At 40.2% G+C, this 18,420-nt stretch overlaps 1 protein-coding gene across 11 annotated transcripts in view; it reads right to left on the reverse strand.

Moving 5' to 3' along the window:
• Positions 1-18,420, reverse strand: part of ubr4 (ubiquitin protein ligase E3 component n-recognin 4) — a 64,524-nt gene that overhangs the window by 24,483 nt on the left and 21,621 nt on the right. For 5 of the 11 annotated variants that reach the window (XM_078254637.1, XM_078254641.1, XM_078254638.1 and 2 more), the window contains 30 exons: positions 17,913-18,070; positions 17,577-17,783; positions 17,229-17,330; positions 17,041-17,141; positions 16,275-16,662; positions 16,011-16,074; positions 15,649-15,840; positions 15,057-15,127; positions 12,557-12,749; positions 11,667-11,900; positions 11,340-11,510; positions 11,027-11,209; positions 10,459-10,617; positions 10,003-10,155; positions 9,582-9,809; positions 9,159-9,316; positions 8,879-9,053; positions 8,289-8,490; positions 7,331-7,494; positions 6,650-6,866; positions 4,836-5,052; positions 4,108-4,140; positions 3,758-3,821; positions 3,489-3,623; positions 2,712-2,886; positions 2,374-2,505; positions 2,013-2,134; positions 1,400-1,511; positions 995-1,125; positions 445-622 (listed from right to left, as the gene is read on the reverse strand). In XM_078254637.1, coding sequence (XP_078110763.1) covers positions 445-622; positions 995-1,125; positions 1,400-1,511; positions 2,013-2,134; positions 2,374-2,505; positions 2,712-2,886; positions 3,489-3,623; positions 3,758-3,821; positions 4,108-4,140; positions 4,836-5,052; positions 6,650-6,866; positions 7,331-7,494; positions 8,289-8,490; positions 8,879-9,053; positions 9,159-9,316; positions 9,582-9,809; positions 10,003-10,155; positions 10,459-10,617; positions 11,027-11,209; positions 11,340-11,510; positions 11,667-11,900; positions 12,557-12,749; positions 15,057-15,127; positions 15,649-15,840; positions 16,011-16,074; positions 16,275-16,662; positions 17,041-17,141; positions 17,229-17,330; positions 17,577-17,783; positions 17,913-18,070 — 4,819 coding nt within the window. The remainder of the gene's footprint in view (positions 1-444; positions 623-994; positions 1,126-1,399; positions 1,512-2,012; positions 2,135-2,373; positions 2,506-2,711; positions 2,887-3,488; positions 3,624-3,757; positions 3,822-4,107; positions 4,141-4,835; positions 5,053-6,649; positions 6,867-7,330; positions 7,495-8,288; positions 8,491-8,878; positions 9,054-9,158; positions 9,317-9,581; positions 9,810-10,002; positions 10,156-10,458; positions 10,618-11,026; positions 11,210-11,339; positions 11,511-11,666; positions 11,901-12,556; positions 12,750-15,056; positions 15,128-15,648; positions 15,841-16,010; positions 16,075-16,274; positions 16,663-17,040; positions 17,142-17,228; positions 17,331-17,576; positions 17,784-17,912; positions 18,071-18,420) is intronic. The other 6 variants (XM_078254645.1, XM_078254643.1, XM_078254644.1 and 3 more) reach the window with 4 other exon arrangements.

Here is an 18,420-nt window from a genome sequence, read left to right on the forward strand (position 1 = left end):
AAAGTCTCAGAAGTGAATTTAATAACGAAATAGCCTGACAAACAATGTATAACTTTGCAGTGTCTGAAATATGAGACCTGCTGTCTCGTCTCCAATGTGTTTCTATGGGGTTCGCTCTAACCAATCAGCGCGCCGCTCATCTAAATATTCATGAGCGTACCATATTTGGAAGAAAAGCTCTTGTTCCAAATAGAGCCATATTCACAGGGTAGTTAAGGGCCTAATAAAATAGCATTCGGGCAATTTTCAGCCCAACCAATGTTACATACCCTATTAGGAGACCTTAAGGAACAGTGTGAAAAACCCTATATAATCATTCTATCACCCCTTTAATTGTCTTGGTGGTATTATATCTGGCTAATTGCCATCAACTGCTCAGTGCCTCCCAGGTAGTCTGAGTTACCACAAAATTATTGCTTTATTTTGTATTTTCTGGCTACTTACCTTGTTGATCCTGCTGAAGGCTGAGAGCAATGGCCAGCTCTACCATAGTTTCATCATCTGCATCAGGAGGAATGTCCAGCATGGGGGGGAAACCCTCCGCTCCAGCCAGCAGAGCCTCCAGAGGAGATGGATTTCCATTGTTGACATTATCTGATGTCTCCAGGACCATGGACTCTGACTGAAGAGAGAGAAAAACAAAAGGTGTTATTTATTTCTCCAACATGCATGATTTATAATTGTGTATATATTGTGCATATTTTCATGCGCCACATAGTGGACAGCTTTTATTTATATTTGAAATTGAACTCCTATGCCAGGGAAATAACAAGAATCTTGATCAGCGATTCCATTTTGCTTTGTAGGGTAAGTTTATTAATGGTCTGGACCATGTGTGAACAATGCTGTACTTGGAAAAGGGAAACAATTCAATTATATTAGATATCTTTGACAGCTGAAAACAACTGTCAACACGTGCCAGTTTCCTCCCACAATGTTAACAATAAAGGAGTGATGTCAAATATAACCCACAGACTTCATTGGCCTCTCTCACCACCATCTCAAAGTCGCCATGGTCCACTTCACTCTGCTCCTGACTCTCCTGTCTACCCTCTTCTCCTCCAGTCAGCACTGAAGACTGCATTTTGTCATCTGCATCGTCGTCGTCATCATCATCCTTGTCTCCTAATGAAAGAAATGATAAGCTTTACAGAACTGAATCAACTTGTGGTCATTGGAGCCTCAACGGTGGTTTCAATTATTTGTTTAGACATTGTTTTACGACACATAGCAGGCATCGAAGGTGTATGCTCAAAAGCTTTTCAAATGTAATTGTCCTAATGCCTTGTAATACCAATCCCTAACTAAATCATAACTTGTAATACCCAAACTCCACAAAATCACAAGTAACATATTATACATAGAAGCTTTGTATAAAAAAAAACAACTGAAAACTTACCCATAGGTGTGTTGGAGCGTGGGGGAGATGGAAGGGTCACATGTCGCCGTTTGTTTCTTGGTCGAAGCACTCTGATCAGAGCCTGCTTACAAGCAAAGCTCACAGATGTGTCCTGAAATGAGATGGAATCCAGAACGGTTACAGTCTGTCTATACTGCCTTTAACTACAGTAGTCCATGTAACAGTTCCAATCCTAATGTTCGATGATGTTTTAAGCCCCCAACGTCTCCTTCCAGGCAGCACTGCGACCGTTGACTTCAAGGCACCTAACCCTAACCATAACCATAACCTAATCCTTGTGCCTTCCAGGCAGCACTGCCTGGAAGTAGACGTTGGGGGCTTAAAACACCGATAAACAATCCTGTGAGATTATAACTTTGTCAAGTAATATTCTGATTCCCGATTATGAATGGCCTTAAATAAACAAATGTATTAAAAAAGATAGCAGTTAGAATGTTACAATGGAAACAGATATGGTACTTTTTTTTTTTTCCTGAGTTTGTCAAATACCATGATTATTTGTTAGTCATAGCGATTTTATATCTCATGATCATTTCTTATGGTTTCTTGAATGCCAATTGAATTTTAATTCTAATAGAAGTACTATACTTACTGGGCACAGTAACATTTGCATGTAGATTTTGGAGGCAACATTGATGTAATCCAGTTCACATGTGCAGTATGCATGGATGATGTCCACCAAGGCATTTACTGTTGCTTCCACATGAGTTAGGCCTTAGATAGAGGAGAAGAAAAACTTTGACATACTGGGAGCCTGTTTTTCAATGAGGTGTACATCAAATGTACATGTATCAAATTAGTACTTCTAGACAGTAACCATTATGTGTGAATGTTCTACAAAACATTGAAATGTGAGTGGAGCACATGTTCACCATCACATTATTCATCAAGTTTATCTACATATATTTCACACTGAGTCAATGTACTTTTGGGGTCCCAGAGTTTGAACTTACCAGGCAGGCAAGCAGGAGCAAGAAAGGCGTTCTTTGGTTTTAGGGCATGGAGCTTCCAGAAGTTATTCATCAGCTGCGCGATGAAATTACAACTTTCACCATCCACATGTTTTTGCCCATCCTCTGTCATTTCTATGTTAAGAAGAAAAGAACATGAATACGTTGTATCTGAAACTTTTCTGATATTTAGCTCCAAGCCACTTAGAACGTGATCCTAAACAGCAGTCGTTCAAGAGAACTTCTTTTGACATTATCGGTTAATCATATAAATCATTTACACATACATTGCTATTCCCTAGCCTTGGGCAACATTCGTCACCAGCAGAATAGCCTCTTACCAGAGTCGTGGTGTAATGACTTTGTTTCTGTGAAATGCACCAAGTTGTTGGGTCTCATGATTGCAATGGAGCGGGCAGTGATCACGAGCCTCTGGAAAACATCAGGGTCGAGCTCCCTCCCCTCACGGCTGCAACTATTCAGACACTGCACTGCGTTACTCAGCAAGGACTGGTCCTGATAAGAGGGAGGGAGGCAGATACGTGTTGCATTAGTTCTTCATAAGTTACATATAGGATGAGCCAAAGATGTAACACCTAAAAGTAATTGATCGCTTAGAATTCAGTTTCTATTATTATTCTGTGGGTGCAGTTTCTGAACAAACTGCTCTGTAAGTTATACATTTAAAAATAATAACCGTTGATTAATAATGAACAAGCACTGATAGACTATTCTGCACTGCTGTATAGCACACTATTCAGGTAAAATGTCCAAACAACCATGTTGGCTTATTTCCTCCAAACAGGGTCAACTGTTCAATACTTATGTCCACTGTGGTTCCTTGATGTAAAAAGAATTCAAGGTTCATCAATGTCACCTATACAAATTTGTGATGTGGTTCACCATTTTCCCTGGCTCACTGATTGTCTCTTCCTCACTTAAAATGACTGTATGTCACATGTAATCTTTCACTCATAGTAATTTGACCTGATTAAATGATTTGACTACTTTTAAACAACATTTTATTGATAATCAGTGTTATTTGTACAGTATATAAATGATTTTGGAAAAATAAATGCTATGCTTTAGTCTATTCTACCACGTGGGATTGTTTTTACCTTGTGGTTGTGGTAGGCAGTTCGACTGGTGTGCAGGCTGGCAAGAAGTCCCTTGGTCTGCTGCTGCACACCTGCCGGGGTCGGCATGGACAGGAGTAGAGTGGCCAACTCCAGTGCTGCAGCCTTATTCTTCTCCTACACAGAGTTAAAAACATGCAGTCAACAATGCTCCATAAAGACAAGCAACTGCAAGTTTAACACAGGATTGTTCATTCACGCGTGGTTTTACTTTTAAAGGCAACAAAGAAAAAGATGTGAAATCGGTTTACCTTTTCACTGGAGGAACCTACTGCAAAGCAGCTTTCCAAAGCCTCAAGGGAGCTGACTACCAACCTGAAATTAAGAAAGAAGATCAACCCTGCTCCTACTGCACATTTTGCTTTAAATCAACTAATCAAAAGAGAAAAAAAGCAATTCACAGCCTATTGCAGTCTGTGCTGATCTAAATGCCAAAACAACACTGAATGCAAGAATAAATGTTTTCAGGAAAAGAATAATGTTGTTGTTGTTGTTGTTGTGTGGAGATGGTGCATGGCATGTTCACAGTCTTAGGCATGGACACAACCTGGCACACATGCACAAAACCATACAAACAAGCAGAGAAAGGGCAGTTACTAACCGGTCCAAGGTTGATAAGGACTCAGTTTCACAACTTTTTATTGTATTTTTGGGAGCAAAAGAAAAAGAACAAAAAATATAGTGTGAGGATCACAGAAAGAAACAAGTGAAATTAAATGATTCATTGAACAAAAGAGAAGCATGCAAGAAAAGATGACATCATGATAGCCATGCACTACATACTCTTCAGAGAACAAACCCTCATTGTTAAGACTACACAGCTGGACTCATGAAGCGTAAAGATATGCTAGGAGGAGCGGGCAATATGGATAAAATCTATTACATGTATCACAGTATTCATATATTTATTTTTTTAAATCACAACATTTATTAATATTATTATAGTTCATTTTCTGCAAAACCAATCGAGAAACTGTTTATTAATAATAAAATAACCACAGGAATGTTTTAGCTGAGCCAACCAAATAAATACCTGTCAAATCAATGTATTTTATCATTAAGGAAAAACCATATAAAAATCCAATCATAAAACAATAATAACCACAGGAATAAAAAGGATAGACATAACAGTATGGCACAATCTGACGGTGTAGATAAAAGATAGTTTAAAAGTATAAAAGTGACAAACTAGGGCATTTGAAAGTCAAAGAAATGGTCACACTATCTCATCAGATCATTAGTGTGGTTAACTAAACTACCGGGGGTTGAGAAGGGTAAATGCCAACAACTTGTGTTGACCTTATGAACCCTGAAGAGGAAAGCTCATACCTTTCTAGCACAGTGCCGCTGGTGGTGGTTGGAGTGGCTATGTCTCCATCAGAGGTGCCATTGCCCTGGTTGAGGTTGGGACTGCAGACATTGTTAACCGAGGCAGAGGAGAAGTCCTCTGGTGGATCCTCAGGCCAGCCAAACTGCTCCTTGGTTTTACCGTAGATCTTGATTGAATCAAGCATGGTGACTCCAGCTGGGTCAACAGATGCTCCAACTTTAAAAAGAACAGGAAGATGAAACTGCATCAGAAGATGGTTTCTAAACCGTCTGCAGCAAATTCCATGAGATCCAAGTTAAAAGGAACAGGTCAGAGCAAAATAAATATCCTTATTTTGCTCTGAGCTGTTCATTTTAACTTTGCTTATACTCTCACTCACCATGTTGTTGCTTAGAGGTTAGCTATTGCATTAAGCTCATTAATTATTTAAAGTGCTCATATTATGCTCATTTTCAGGTTCATAACTGTATTTAGAGGTTGGACCAGAATAGGTTTACATGGTTTAACTTAAAAAAAAAAACACCATATTTTTGTTGTTGCTGCAGCTCCTCTTTTCACCCTGTGTGTTGAGCTCTCTGTTTTATCTACAGAGTGAGGCATCACACTTCTGTTCCATCTTTTTTGGAAGTCGCACATGCGCAGTACATAGATAAGCACTACAAGCTAATTGGAAGCAGAGTATGAGGGCGTGCCACACTAGCAGCTAGGTGAGCATTGTAACATGTGTTACAAAGTGATGCACGTTCGTCACGAAGTAAAGGCTGGACTAAATAGAGCTGTTTGGAGCAGTTTGTGAACAGTGTTTTCTGTTGGAGATGGTAAGTCCCTTTGGGGTGGACTTTGGGCTTTTTCACTTTGTAAACCTATTACATGCACAAAAAAAGATATATAACACTATAAAGGAAAGGGAACAAGCCAAAAAGCATAATATGAGCACTTTAATTGTTTTGCAAGTTCAGAGACCGAGATTGGTTATTTTGGACCAATAAATAAGCTAACATTTTACTTCCGCTGTTTTTATTTAGCAGTAAAATACTCATAGGAATCTTGGTATCAAAAGGTTGGATGGATACGAACACAGATTTGTGATTCATTCACATTCAACAGTCACAGTATGGTGGGCTTTTAGTGTCACTTTTTTAGTTGAATCCTGTAACTTGCATCAAGAAGCTACAAAAACGACTAAAATGATTCCTGAAGTAAAAGGTAATCCACATAAATGGATATAAATAGAGGTGATGTTATCAACAACAAGGAGCCACATATATGGCGTTTTTCCATTACATGGTACCTGCTCAACTCGCCTCTCGCCTTTTTTGGGTTTCCATTATGAAAAAAAGTCCCTGGTACCTGCCAACAGGTACTTTTTTTAGTATCACCTCCGTCGAGGTTCCAAGCAAGCTGAGGGGATACCAAAAGGTGACTTGAAAACCTGCACACTACTGATTGGTCGGAGAGAATCGTCACTAATCACTGCGTCATCATTGCTAGCGACAGACAGGGTGTCTTGAACAAACCCGCCATTTTTAAACAGTTTAGCCCGCAGTGTTTTTATTGCTGCCTCCAGTTTCTTTTGAAACAAAATTGAAACAGCCACATGCCGAGAATCAAAAACAACACACCTTCGACGTTCTGTGTGTGTGTCGCGGCAGTTTCCTGCGGCGTCGCTATGACGACCAGCCACGATCGCCTCATGCATGAGGCGGTATTAAATCTGCAATGGAAACTGGAGGACGGGGCACCGCGGCCGAGCCGAGCTGGTACTAGCAGTGGGTAAGCGCCAATAGTCATCATCGCACACTTTTGCTCTTACTAAAGATGGACAGCTTCTTGTCCGCCTGCAGGGCCTCCTCTCTGGTGAAGGGAAAGTCAAACCAGCGGGCTCTCGTCAGGTTTATCTGCATGGTGCGTCCAAAGACCTCCACATAGGAAGGAGCCCTCTCAATGGCTTGAGTGCCCACCTGCACCCGCATGCCCGTCATCACCATCGAACTGTTGTTGTTGACTGTTTCCACAGTGAATCCCCCAGGCTAGAAGGAAACAACCAGAATCACGACATTCATTTGTTGTGGTTTACGATCATTTGTCTGATAGTAAAACAGTACAACTACAGTATAAACATGGTAAGTATGTACGGCCTCAGGATGTTTTAGCAAAAAAGGTCCATTGTGAAGTCCAGGTTAATGTGTCCCATTATCTTTTTAGTTTAGATGCATGCTAATACTTGATTACTCAGCGTAGCCAGTGTATGTTAAATCGCACAATTAGTGCTGGCAGATGACGTGTTGATTACATATGTATACACATATACAGTACAACAGAGTGTTTAAGTACTTCTGAACCTATACTAGAAGATTCAAATAAGTGAGACTATTTACACTAGTGTGTACAAACAGTTGTTACGCCAGAACAGTTGGCAAATTTGTAAAAATGTATTACAAAAATAAAAACGCACCTTTTCTAACAGAGAATAATTTTATTAAAATGTCCCTACCTTTGTGTTGGCCACATACATCCCAGTGGAGTTAAGCCTGTGTTTAATCTGCTGTCCATTGTAGACCTGCAGCAAGTCATTGCCACCAAACTCCACCTCTGTCAGCTGCTGGTTGTGTTCAAAGAAATCCACTGGAAACGTCACCTGACTGGAGGTACGGGTAGCTGAAAGTAAAATCCTTGCATTATAATTCTAACATTTTACCAGACACACGGCATATGCTATGTACGTAAGAATGTCTGATTTTTCCCGCAGTCACAAAATGATTTGCGGCAGTTAGACGGCACTACAGAGCAAACATTATGAAGCGTTACAGATTTCGGTGTATCACCTGTGTTATTGTATCCAGCCAGGTAAAAGGTAGCAGGAGATTTGTTTATATAGGCTTAATTGTATTTTAATATAATTTATATATTATTTTATGTCTATTTAATTCATAAAATAACTTTACAAAGTGCAACGTGGTTGTATGCCAGTAGCCTAGATTAAATTACAGTGACAGTGATACCCGGTTTAGCTCACGATACATCTAAAGTAGGCTAAGGTACCGTATGCAACACCTGAAATGCAACGATACATCCGATACATATTCTCTTATTGTAAATTAATGATTTTCTGTCAGAGCAAAATATTCATCACAACTATATGACGTCCTGGTAACGCTAACTCAGTAACATACGGTGGGCAATAAAGCAACGGAAAGAAAAGACCTTTACGACAGCAGGTGTGGTAAAAACACTCCTGCTTTTGTTCAAAGTGGCCGCTAGAATCAACACAAACTGAAAGTTACATATAGCCACTTTAACCAGGCATTTTGGCAAATAACCAGCTATTGTCTAGGTATGGTGATCACACTTGTATGCTCAGAGTTGTGTGTGTTTATCAGTTACTGTATGTTGGGATCCATTTGCTTTCATTTTTGGTGATTAAAAAAATAATTGCACTTTACTCCACTCACTAGTAGCAGCAGCTTTGCGCTTGCGGACCGGCTTCATGATACTGATGCCACAGCTGGGCTGCAGCGATGGCTGGAGCCAGTAAGAGGTGTTGTCAACATTGGCCATGTAGATTCGCAGGCTTCCGTCTTCACAGAGAAGAATCATGGTTGTACGCTGTTGCTCATTACTGGCTGTGTGTCGGATAGCTACCATATCTTGAATCTGGGGAAAAAAGAAATATAATTCATGTTAACCTTAAAAAATGGCAATGAAGTTGAAATGAACAAGTGATACTTTTCATAGGGAAACATGTACATAATTCCACAATTACTGCTGAAATTACTGGCTTAATTATCATGTTTTGTAAGTGTTACTTATTCCCTGTATTACATGTATTGATATTAGATAGTATGTAGTATATATATAAAAAAGTCTTTATCATAACTTTGTATTGCATGCGTGCCCTTTTTACCATTTTCCTTTTAACGGGGGTCTTCCTTTGTCAATTTTATACGTCAGTGTTTCGGATTGCAGAAGTTCTATTTATTACGTCCTATTCTATTTTCACAGTTAATGACTGTTCCACATCAGTACAGTAAGTGGCCCTTACCTTGGCTTTGGCTGGCAGAGTTTTAATCTCTTGGATGAGGAAGGTGTCTGGCTTGACCATGATGACAAGCGGTATGCCTGTTGTCTGCTGCACACAACACACCAGGCCTGGGTGGTTCATGACCTCAGACCATTGGCACAGAGCAGGCGAAACCTTACTGCTGCCGCCATTAGAGCTAAAGAAGGAAGGGGGGCAAGAGAGAGAGATAGAGACATAGTTAGCTCGTCCAGGTACCCATTACATTTCCCAGAGACTGTATATACTGTGGCAGAATTGTTACCCTTTGATGTTGATGGGGAAGAGCCTTTGCACTTCAGTGGTGCTGCGGCTCACTGTGGCAGCAAAAGACTTTCCCTGGCTGTAGCTGAAGAAAAGCATCTGAAGCACATGGGAGTAATAGACAGACACACCACCGCCGGCTACCTGCCCGTTGCTATCCTGGAGTCACACAGAAAGAATTTACCTCATTATTGCTTTCTGCCATTCAGCATTTTCAAGAAACCCCAAACTGATTTATAGTGTTGCGCAAACATTTAATCAAATGTTCCAAAAAATAAAAGCAGGAATCCACTGTAGAGCTCGCGATAGTGTAAACTCTTTTAATAAACAATCATACATTTTCCTGTTTATGTGATAACATTTTGTACAACATCACACAATTCTGTGGGAATAATTCCATTGCCTAAGTATATATCCTGCTTACCTTTAAGTCTTCGTGGTTTATCTCCAATACATTTGTGACATAGAAAGGGCCATGTTGGGCACTGCTAGATTCATCCATGAGCTGGGTGTACATGTAACCTGCTGAAGACATGATGACGATGATGTTTTTACCCTCTTCATTGAACAGGAAGGTAGCATCACGGATCTTGGAACTTGGGAGCAGGAAGTAGTACATAGGACTCAGGGCATCTGCTGATAAGTCATAAATCTGTTTGGCAAGAGTGACAAATGAATAAAAAAACAGTATTATTAAGCGTTTTTACCATGCAAAAAGCTGAATAATCATAGTTGCACGTTTAGTACCTGCGAGTGTGAAAACAGATAATTTAAATCAGCTCACCAATAATAGCTCAATACTCTTATTAAAGGGTACATACAAAATGTCTTGTCTGTATACATACCTTGACAAAGTCAGCAGTGATGATAGCAAGTTCAGTCTGTGAGCCTGGTAACCAAATAGCTTTGATGATGAAGTTGCCAGTTGCTAGTTGTGGGTGCAACACCAAATGGTCTGACACAGAGCCGGTGCTGCTGAAAGTTAGTACATGGCAATCCTTGGAAAAATGAAAGAACGACAAAGACAGAACAGTCAAATACCAAATTCCTACAGTATATAGCAGCAATTCATATAAAAAGTGCTTCTAAAGCTACTTGGCATGCTATAAGCATCAACAGCTACTCTGAATTCTACCATGATTATGATCTAGGGTAACTTGGTAGTGGTCTTTTCTCACAAGCAAAAATATCTACATTGTTGTCTAGTATTTTCATTTTAATAGGTTTATTTGCACACATGGGATTAGAAAACACACCCAAAACAGAACAATCTTAAATTTAGAAGAAGCGGGCTTTCTGACCTTCAGGCCACACACAGCCAGGTAATCCTCATTACAAGGGTTGCCTGTGAGACTGAGGACAGTGAAAGGGACTGGAGCAGAGGCCAGTCGGGTCAGTGTTAGCTTTCTCTTGCTCGAGTCAGCCTGTTTTAGGAGAGTGGACAGCTGCAGAACTGTTATCTGTAAAGAGGGAGATGGAGAGAAACTGGGGTTATTGGGTGTTCGGACAAAGAAGACTGCAAACTGGTGATGGCTGATTTAGACAATTATAACAAAAGCAATAACATATAACGTAATAAAAAAATAAAAATAACAGCCGAAAAGCAACTTTAATTTAAATTTATATTAAAATATATCAAATGACAATATTAATATGTTGACAGCAGACATTGTTTTTAATGTCAAGAATGATATGTTGATTAAGGATGTCTGCTATAATTTAACAGGTATTTCAACCATGTAGAATTACCATTTCATACGTAACTCATTAAGGTATATCACAATCCCCACAGAAATAATTTTTTTTAAATTATATTTTTATAATAATATCATTATCACAGGATTCAGCCTACTGGTTTGTGAAGCTTACCTTGCCCTTTTCATGGCTGACTGCAAGGTGCTGGCGGCGGCCGTGGGGTGAAGACAGGACACACATGGCAACACGACGCAAGACATGTGCACTAATGAGTTGGCGTATAGTTTGTCCCTGGTCACCACTGTAGTTCATCCTCACATTCTCAAAAGCCCCTTCCTGAGAGCCAAGTGTGGGCACCTGAGACAAAAGCGCAGCAATTTACATACATATTATTACATACAATGAAGTTTCTGATAGGATTTACAGAAATCAATTGAAGAAACCAAGTGGTTTTTCTATCCACTCTAAATTAAACAGGTCTTCATACCATTAACTGGTCAGTCATCTCCACAGTTTTGTCCTGAGTATGCAGTTCATTGAGTGCTTGCTGAGCCCGGCTGCTGCTTCCCACTGCCGATGCCTGCTGGAAGTTGGTCTGGATGGCTTCCATGAGAAACATGAGCATCTCTAGTATGACTGCTGCAGTGGATGATCCCATCTGTTGTGGAGAAATAAGCCAAAAGCTTGAGTCACACAATGTACAGTGCATGTAAAATACCTCTGCTTTAAAGGGAGTGCAAGTCCTTTAAGTCTTCAGCAAAAAAAACATATGATAGACAGAGACTCAGAATAGATAAAACATATTTTCTCTCACCACTTGTGATACCAGCTCTTCCTGGCAGCCCTCAATGCTCTTGCACACACTGCTCTTCTTAGGTTTGTCTTCATCACCAGGTTTGCCATCACAGATGGTGACCTTGCCCTTGTCTGAGGGTGAGGCATTCTGGTGGCGGATAGCACTGTCAGGCATACGCAGCTCACTCTGGAAGGCAGAAGACTCTTTCAGGGTGGAGCCCATGCCGCTGCTGGGGCTGCGTTTGACCAAGGCCTGTGGATGGTAGAACACAAAGTAGAGCAGTGAGAACAGCAACATTATGTGCATGCATATACAATCATATTTGTTTAACTTCTCTACAATTCGGATAACCTGCTTTTGTCTTCACTTTACTAGCTCCTCCACATTGTGGAGTATATAGTTAGTCAAAAGGAAGGTCAGAGAGATGGTGCTGGTTGGATGGATGTACACTATCTAAACTGCCTCCAAAAGGTAAACAAAAATCATGGATTGTCAAGATTCCTGATATCACTATTGATAATTAGAATTTGCTGCATGCCAATACCATATACATTCACTATATTTTTTTAAACTATTATGAGCTACTGCTATTACAAGACTGACACAAAAGAAGCAAACATTGCAAACAAAGAAATAATGCAAAAGATCTATTGTACTTCAAATTAAATTAACAATTTAATTAACAGTAAACAGAAGGTAAAATGTAGTTGATGGTTTGTTTATCACATGCACATTCAAAAGTAAATTATTTATGATTAACTAGGAAAGCTGGAATTTTCAGTAAACAAAATGTTAACAGACATGATTTCTCTCTCTTTCTGGCCACGTGTGTGGGCTAGCTATAACCCTGACCAAATGAAATGACTGGATGGAAGTCAATGGGGGAATGACTTGCAAGCCAAAGTTACCGCTGTTGTTCTCTTTCCATGATGACCTGAGGTATTCGGTCTCACCTGGCAGCTGCCATCCTCTTTGGCACCGCAGTCACAGAAGAAAGAGCCATATTTGGCATAGGAGATCTCATGGTCTTTGTGACAGACCTTGGCGCACACTGTGCACACACCTACCCCATCCACCATCTTACAGGTGTGACAGTGGTACCTGCAGAATAAAAATGAACAGGACAAGACTATGTATAGTACATAAACTATTTTGTCATGACAAAATGTCACCTGCATATTTCGACATTAAGGCATTTCAACAAACGAATATCTAAATCTCATTTGTGTATGTGCATGACAGAATGCACATAAAAACCTTCAAGATGCTGCTATACGCTTTAGTTAAGACTACAAATCTTTTGTTGCATTAAGGTACGTTAGTGTTAAGAAATCAAAACTAAGCAGTTTAATCAGTATTGTCAGTGGAGTCAACATCACTATCAGCAACCAGACACAATGATAATCTGTTAATTTCCAAACAAATGAACATAATTGTGTGTATTGTTTCTTTGCAATGTCAATGGTGTGAAGTTGTCCTGTTTCCATGGTTTTTAATAAATGCCAATAACTCTTCTGATTCATATAAATCTATTGTATGTAGGATCTTTATAGCCCTCTATATTATAAATTATGAAAGGGTTCATGGGAGACATGCAGGTACTGGTCATATAATTAGAATATCATGAAAAAGTTGATTTATGTCAGTAATTCCATTCAAAAAGTCAAATTTGTATATTATATTCATTACACACAGAGTGATATATTTAAAATCTTCATTTCTTTTAATTGCGATGATTATAACTGACAACTAATGAAAATCCCAAATTCAGTATCTCCGAAAATTAGAATATTACTTATAGACCAATACAAAAAAGGATTTTTAGAAATGTTGGCCAACTGAAAAGTATGAACATGAAAAGTATGAGCATGTACAGCACTCAATACTTAGTTGGGGCTCCTTTTGCCTGAATTACTCCAGCAGTGCGGCGTGGCATGGAGTCGATCAGTCTGTGGCACTGCTCAGGTGTTATGAGAGCCCAGGTTGCTCTGATAGTGGCCTTCAGCTCTTCTGCATTGTTGGGTCTGGCGCATCACAGCTTCCTCTTCACAATACCCCATAGATTTTCTTTAGGGTTAAGGACAGGCGAGTTTGCTGGCCAATTAAGAACAGGGATACCATGGTCCTTAAACCAGGTACTGGTAGCTTTGGCACTGTGTGCAGGTGCCACGTCCTGTTGGAAAATTAAATCTGCATCTCCATAAAGTTGGTCAGCAGCAGGAAGCATGAAGTGCTCTAAAACTTCCTGGTAGATGGCTGCGTTGACCCTGGACCTCAGAAAACACAGTGGACCAACACCAGCAGATGACATGGCACCCCAAACCATCACTGACTGTGGAAACTTTACACTGGACTTCAAGCAACGTGGATTCTGTGTCTCTCCTCTCTTCCTCCAGACTCTGGGACCTTGATTTCCAAAGGAAATGCACAATTTCCTTTCATCAGAGAACATAACTTTGGACCACTCAGCAGCAGTCCAGTCCTTTTTGTCTTTAGCCCAGGGGAGACGCTTCTGACGCTGTGTCTTGTTCAGGAGTGGCTTGACACAAGGAATGCGACAGCTGAATGTCTTGCATACGTCTGTGCGTGGTGGTTCTTGAAGCAGTTACTCCAGCTGCAGTCCACTCTTTGTGAATCTCCCCCACATTTTTGAACGGGTTTTGTTTCACAATCCTCTCCAGGGTGCGGTTATCCCTATTGCTTGTACACTTTTTTTCTACCACATCTTTTCCTTCCCTTCGCCTCTCTATTAATGTGCTTGGACACAGAGCTCTGTGCACAGCCAGCCTCTTTAGCAATGACCTTTTGTGTCTTGCCCTCCTTGTGCAAGATGTCAATGGTCGTCTTTTGGACAGCTGTCAAGTCTGCAGTCTTCCCCATGATTGTGTAGCCTACAGAACTAGACTGAGGGACCATTTAAAGGCCTTTGCAGGTGTTTTGAGTTAATTAGCTGATTAGAGTGTGGCACCAGGTGTCTTCAATATTCAACCATGTCACAATATTCTAATTTTCTGAGATACTGAATTTGGGGTTTTCCATTAGTTGTCAGTTATAATCATCAAAAGTAAAAGAAATAAACACTTGAAATATATCAGTCTTTTTGAATGGAATTACTGAAATAAATCAACTTTTTCATGATATTCTAATTATATGACCAGCACCTGTATCTATTTTCAGGTGCAACAGCCTTGTAGTTTGTACCAAAAGACCTATGACCTGCTAAAAAGTCTATTAACTTGTTCAAGAAACAGGTGTCTCTTAAAATGGAGATCCTGTGTCTCAATGAGATTACATGTATAAATAAAGGTTAAAGAAAAAAGACAAAGAAAAGATCAAAAGACAGAAACAACCCCTGGTTTCATTCAAGAATAAAGCTAAAATCACAGGGAACAATAAACTTCTCTTTACCAGTGCTGGTTCATGAACTCCTTCTGAGTAATAGTGAAGGTGCAGAGTTTGTTGCAAAGGGAGTCCTCATCCTGTCAAACAATGACAAACATGTTAAAATGTATTGTTCTATTTAGCCCAAGCAGAATTCCTGGCATCTGGATAAAGACAATGGTCAACATTGCCTTGGGAAATTAGTGTGAAAGTAAAACTTTATATTTTTAATAAAATGATATGTTATCTTTGTTCTACTGGACAGTGTGTGAGGTGGACTTGGAGACATGCACCTCAACCAGAGGTATTTTACTTCTAAGTCAACCTGCAGAAGGAAAACAACACTTTCTGGGGCAAGTGGTTTACACCGGGTTTGGAGCAACATTTTGTTGTTTTTCTATATTCCTGAGATTGGTCAGAAGGATTTTTTGTATAATAATTTGGCTTTTCTGTTTAGTTAAAAAACTTAAGAGATGACATACATAATGTAATCGGCAGTAGTGTTCACATCAACAATTCCATAGCATTTCATGTTTAGGTCTAAATACTGCATATTTACAAAACATGGCCCTGTTTCAAGATGATTGACAGAAAAGGAGACAAAGGGATGAGATCTCACAGAGTCCTCTGCTTGGGAATCATCCTCCTCTACTGCAAGTTCCTCCACCCAGTCCGAGTCCACTTCCATGGCCTTCTCTTCTCCCTCCATCAGCAGTGCTGAGGTGCCTTGGCCACTGCTTTGCCGCAAGGCATTCATCACATCAGCCAGGTAGGAGATGATGTGGCATGAGCATTCCAGCATGCTGGCGTGCTGAAATCAAGGAACAGGCGCATATGAATTACTTGACAGTTAATGGTTAAAAATGCTAATAACTCCCTTCAGAAATGCTAATGCCAGTGTTTAAAATGGAATTACACCTGGATGAAGTCAAAATAAGGCACTTCTATAAACTGGTGAATTATACTAATATAGAAACTTACCTTTCCTTGGGATATGTTTGTGCTCACTTTTTCCACGACGTTCTTCTGTGTTAAATACTTTTTGCTGCAGAGAAAAATTTGACTAATTTTAAAATGAATATTCATACATTTAATATTTTATTGCTGTTTGATATTGGCTATTGGTAATTTGAGTCTTTTTACCAAGCAATGTTCTGGTGACTTTAGCCCTCGTACTGATGCTAAAAATAAATCTTGCCTGATGTAAATTTAATAAGGCAACAGCATGTCTGTGAAAATTCTTACCATCTGGTCAGCCAGTCGATAGCTGCCCTGTGCAGTTGCAGGTGACCGGCCCCCTGTCCTGCGCTGGCAAGTGTTGCCATGATGACCATGAGTTCAGGAAAGCCTGTTCCATCACCATTGGCCAGCATGTCTGTTGCCATGGGAATGAGTGTGCTGAGGAGGACAGTGCACACTCCTTCGCCCACCTGGCTGTTGTCACGCACAATATGAGTGGTTAGCACCTGCAGGAGCTGTCGGTTTTCTTGCACTACTTCCAGCTGCTCAGAGTCCTTTGGCGGGGTGGCCGTCATTCGAGTCAGCCAGGACTGCAGACGAGATGGCTCCACACAGGCCAGCTGGGCCAGAGAGCCACACAGACACAACAGGCTGGGGTTTGGGCTCTTCTCCGCTGGGAACGACAACATCACCATTAGATTTAGGCTTATTGAACAATCTGATGAATCTGTAGTTTTTAAGTTTTCATATTTGATTTTATAAAAGATGTCAGTATGCTTCAAACAAAGTGTTTGTTGGCCATCGGACAGTGTCTGAAACCCCTCCCCCACACCTTTCCGACATCAGAATAGGCCTGGTGTGCAGAGGCGACAAAGTATTTTTGTCAAACGCACCTCTCTGACAACAGGCTTTTCACTCTGCCTTCAAATATAGCCACTTAACAGTGTTGCCATTACATGCGGTCAGAGAATAATTCGTACGAATCAGTCCATTTTAAGCATACCTAAGCCTTTTGATAGCTTTTCTTGATTGAAATGAACAGTAGACTTACTGAGCTGGAAAAGCTTGGTGAAGAATTTCAGCACCCTGTTGCAGAACTTTTCTGATAAACTTTTGTTGGCTGTTGCCATCATAATCTGGACGAGCTCACCACTGGAAAAAAAAAAAGGAGCACAAAATAAGCAAGGTAGCAGTATAAATGTGCAATAATGCAGCCTGTGTCATCAGTTGAGTAAATACCTGAATGAAAAGAACTCTTCCATGGCCTTACGGACTTGACTGCTCTCAAGCTGCTTTTCAAGGTACTGAAGGCATTCCTCAAGGACAGACTCATCCAAACCACTAAAAAATTAGAGATCAAAGATTGATAAGAGCAGTAAGACTCAACCAAACATAAATGTGCAGGCAAGTAAACAAAGACAATATTCTAAAATAGGCTAAAAGCTGTTCAGATCTGCACAGTGGGGCGTTATTCTCTGTGGGTTCAACACTACAAACACCTGTTTCACACCACACAGTGTTTTGATGTTAATAACAAATATATTTTTAATGTAGGTTAAATGATTTATCATGTCACACATGGCATACCTGTTGGGGTCTGAGTGATTGGCAATGATGTTGTAACACCCGGTGACCAAACGCTCGTAGATGCGGGCTAGGAAGGCGTCTGACTCTGATGGGCCGAGGATGCGCTCCAGTGAGGTGCTGCTGATCTCAGCCACACTCTCTGTGCTGCTCTCCAGGAGGAGGGGCAGCAAAGTGCGCACAACCTGTGAAGGATTCAGCTCCTCTGTGCTGAGGAGACAAATAAGCAGCAATATTAACTGACGTTTTCAGGTTTTCATGAATACATTTGACTTCTCACATACTTGTTGTTATATGTTAAACGACTCAGATTTTAAATAGGATTGGACAAGCACTTACACAATGAGGTCGCCAGTGAGGCGAACCAAAGAGAGTAGGATGTGTTTAAGAGAAGAGGCCAGAGGCAAGGACTGACAACTCAATGTGCCCAGGTGAGCTGCTTGGATGGCACTGATGTAGCTCTCTGATGGAATGGTATCATTGGCAAATGCATTTCGCTGAGAAAGAAAAACATGACTTATTGGTCTCATATTTGCTGGTACAATGATTTTTTTAATGACATGTCATTATGGGTAAAAACTATACCTTAAGTTTTTTTTTATAATTATATTAGATATATCTTTGTTTATGAAATGCTTTAAGGTAGACATTTTAGATACATAATTCATTGGTTATGTTTAAAATTGGAAGTTTAAAAAAGTAACATACATATAAAAGAAATAACAATGACTTAAAAGAAATAAAAAGACATTGAAAATCTGCTAAAGGCTGCGTAGAGACCAACAAAACCACATCAACAAAAACTGTAGTTGTTCTGAACACAGCTTAGCCAGAGTCAGCAGCGTGT

This window comes from Sander vitreus, chromosome 7 (assembly GCF_031162955.1).
Source record: "Sander vitreus isolate 19-12246 chromosome 7, sanVit1, whole genome shotgun sequence".
NCBI classification, from domain to species: Eukaryota; Metazoa; Chordata; class Actinopteri; order Perciformes; family Percidae; genus Sander; species Sander vitreus.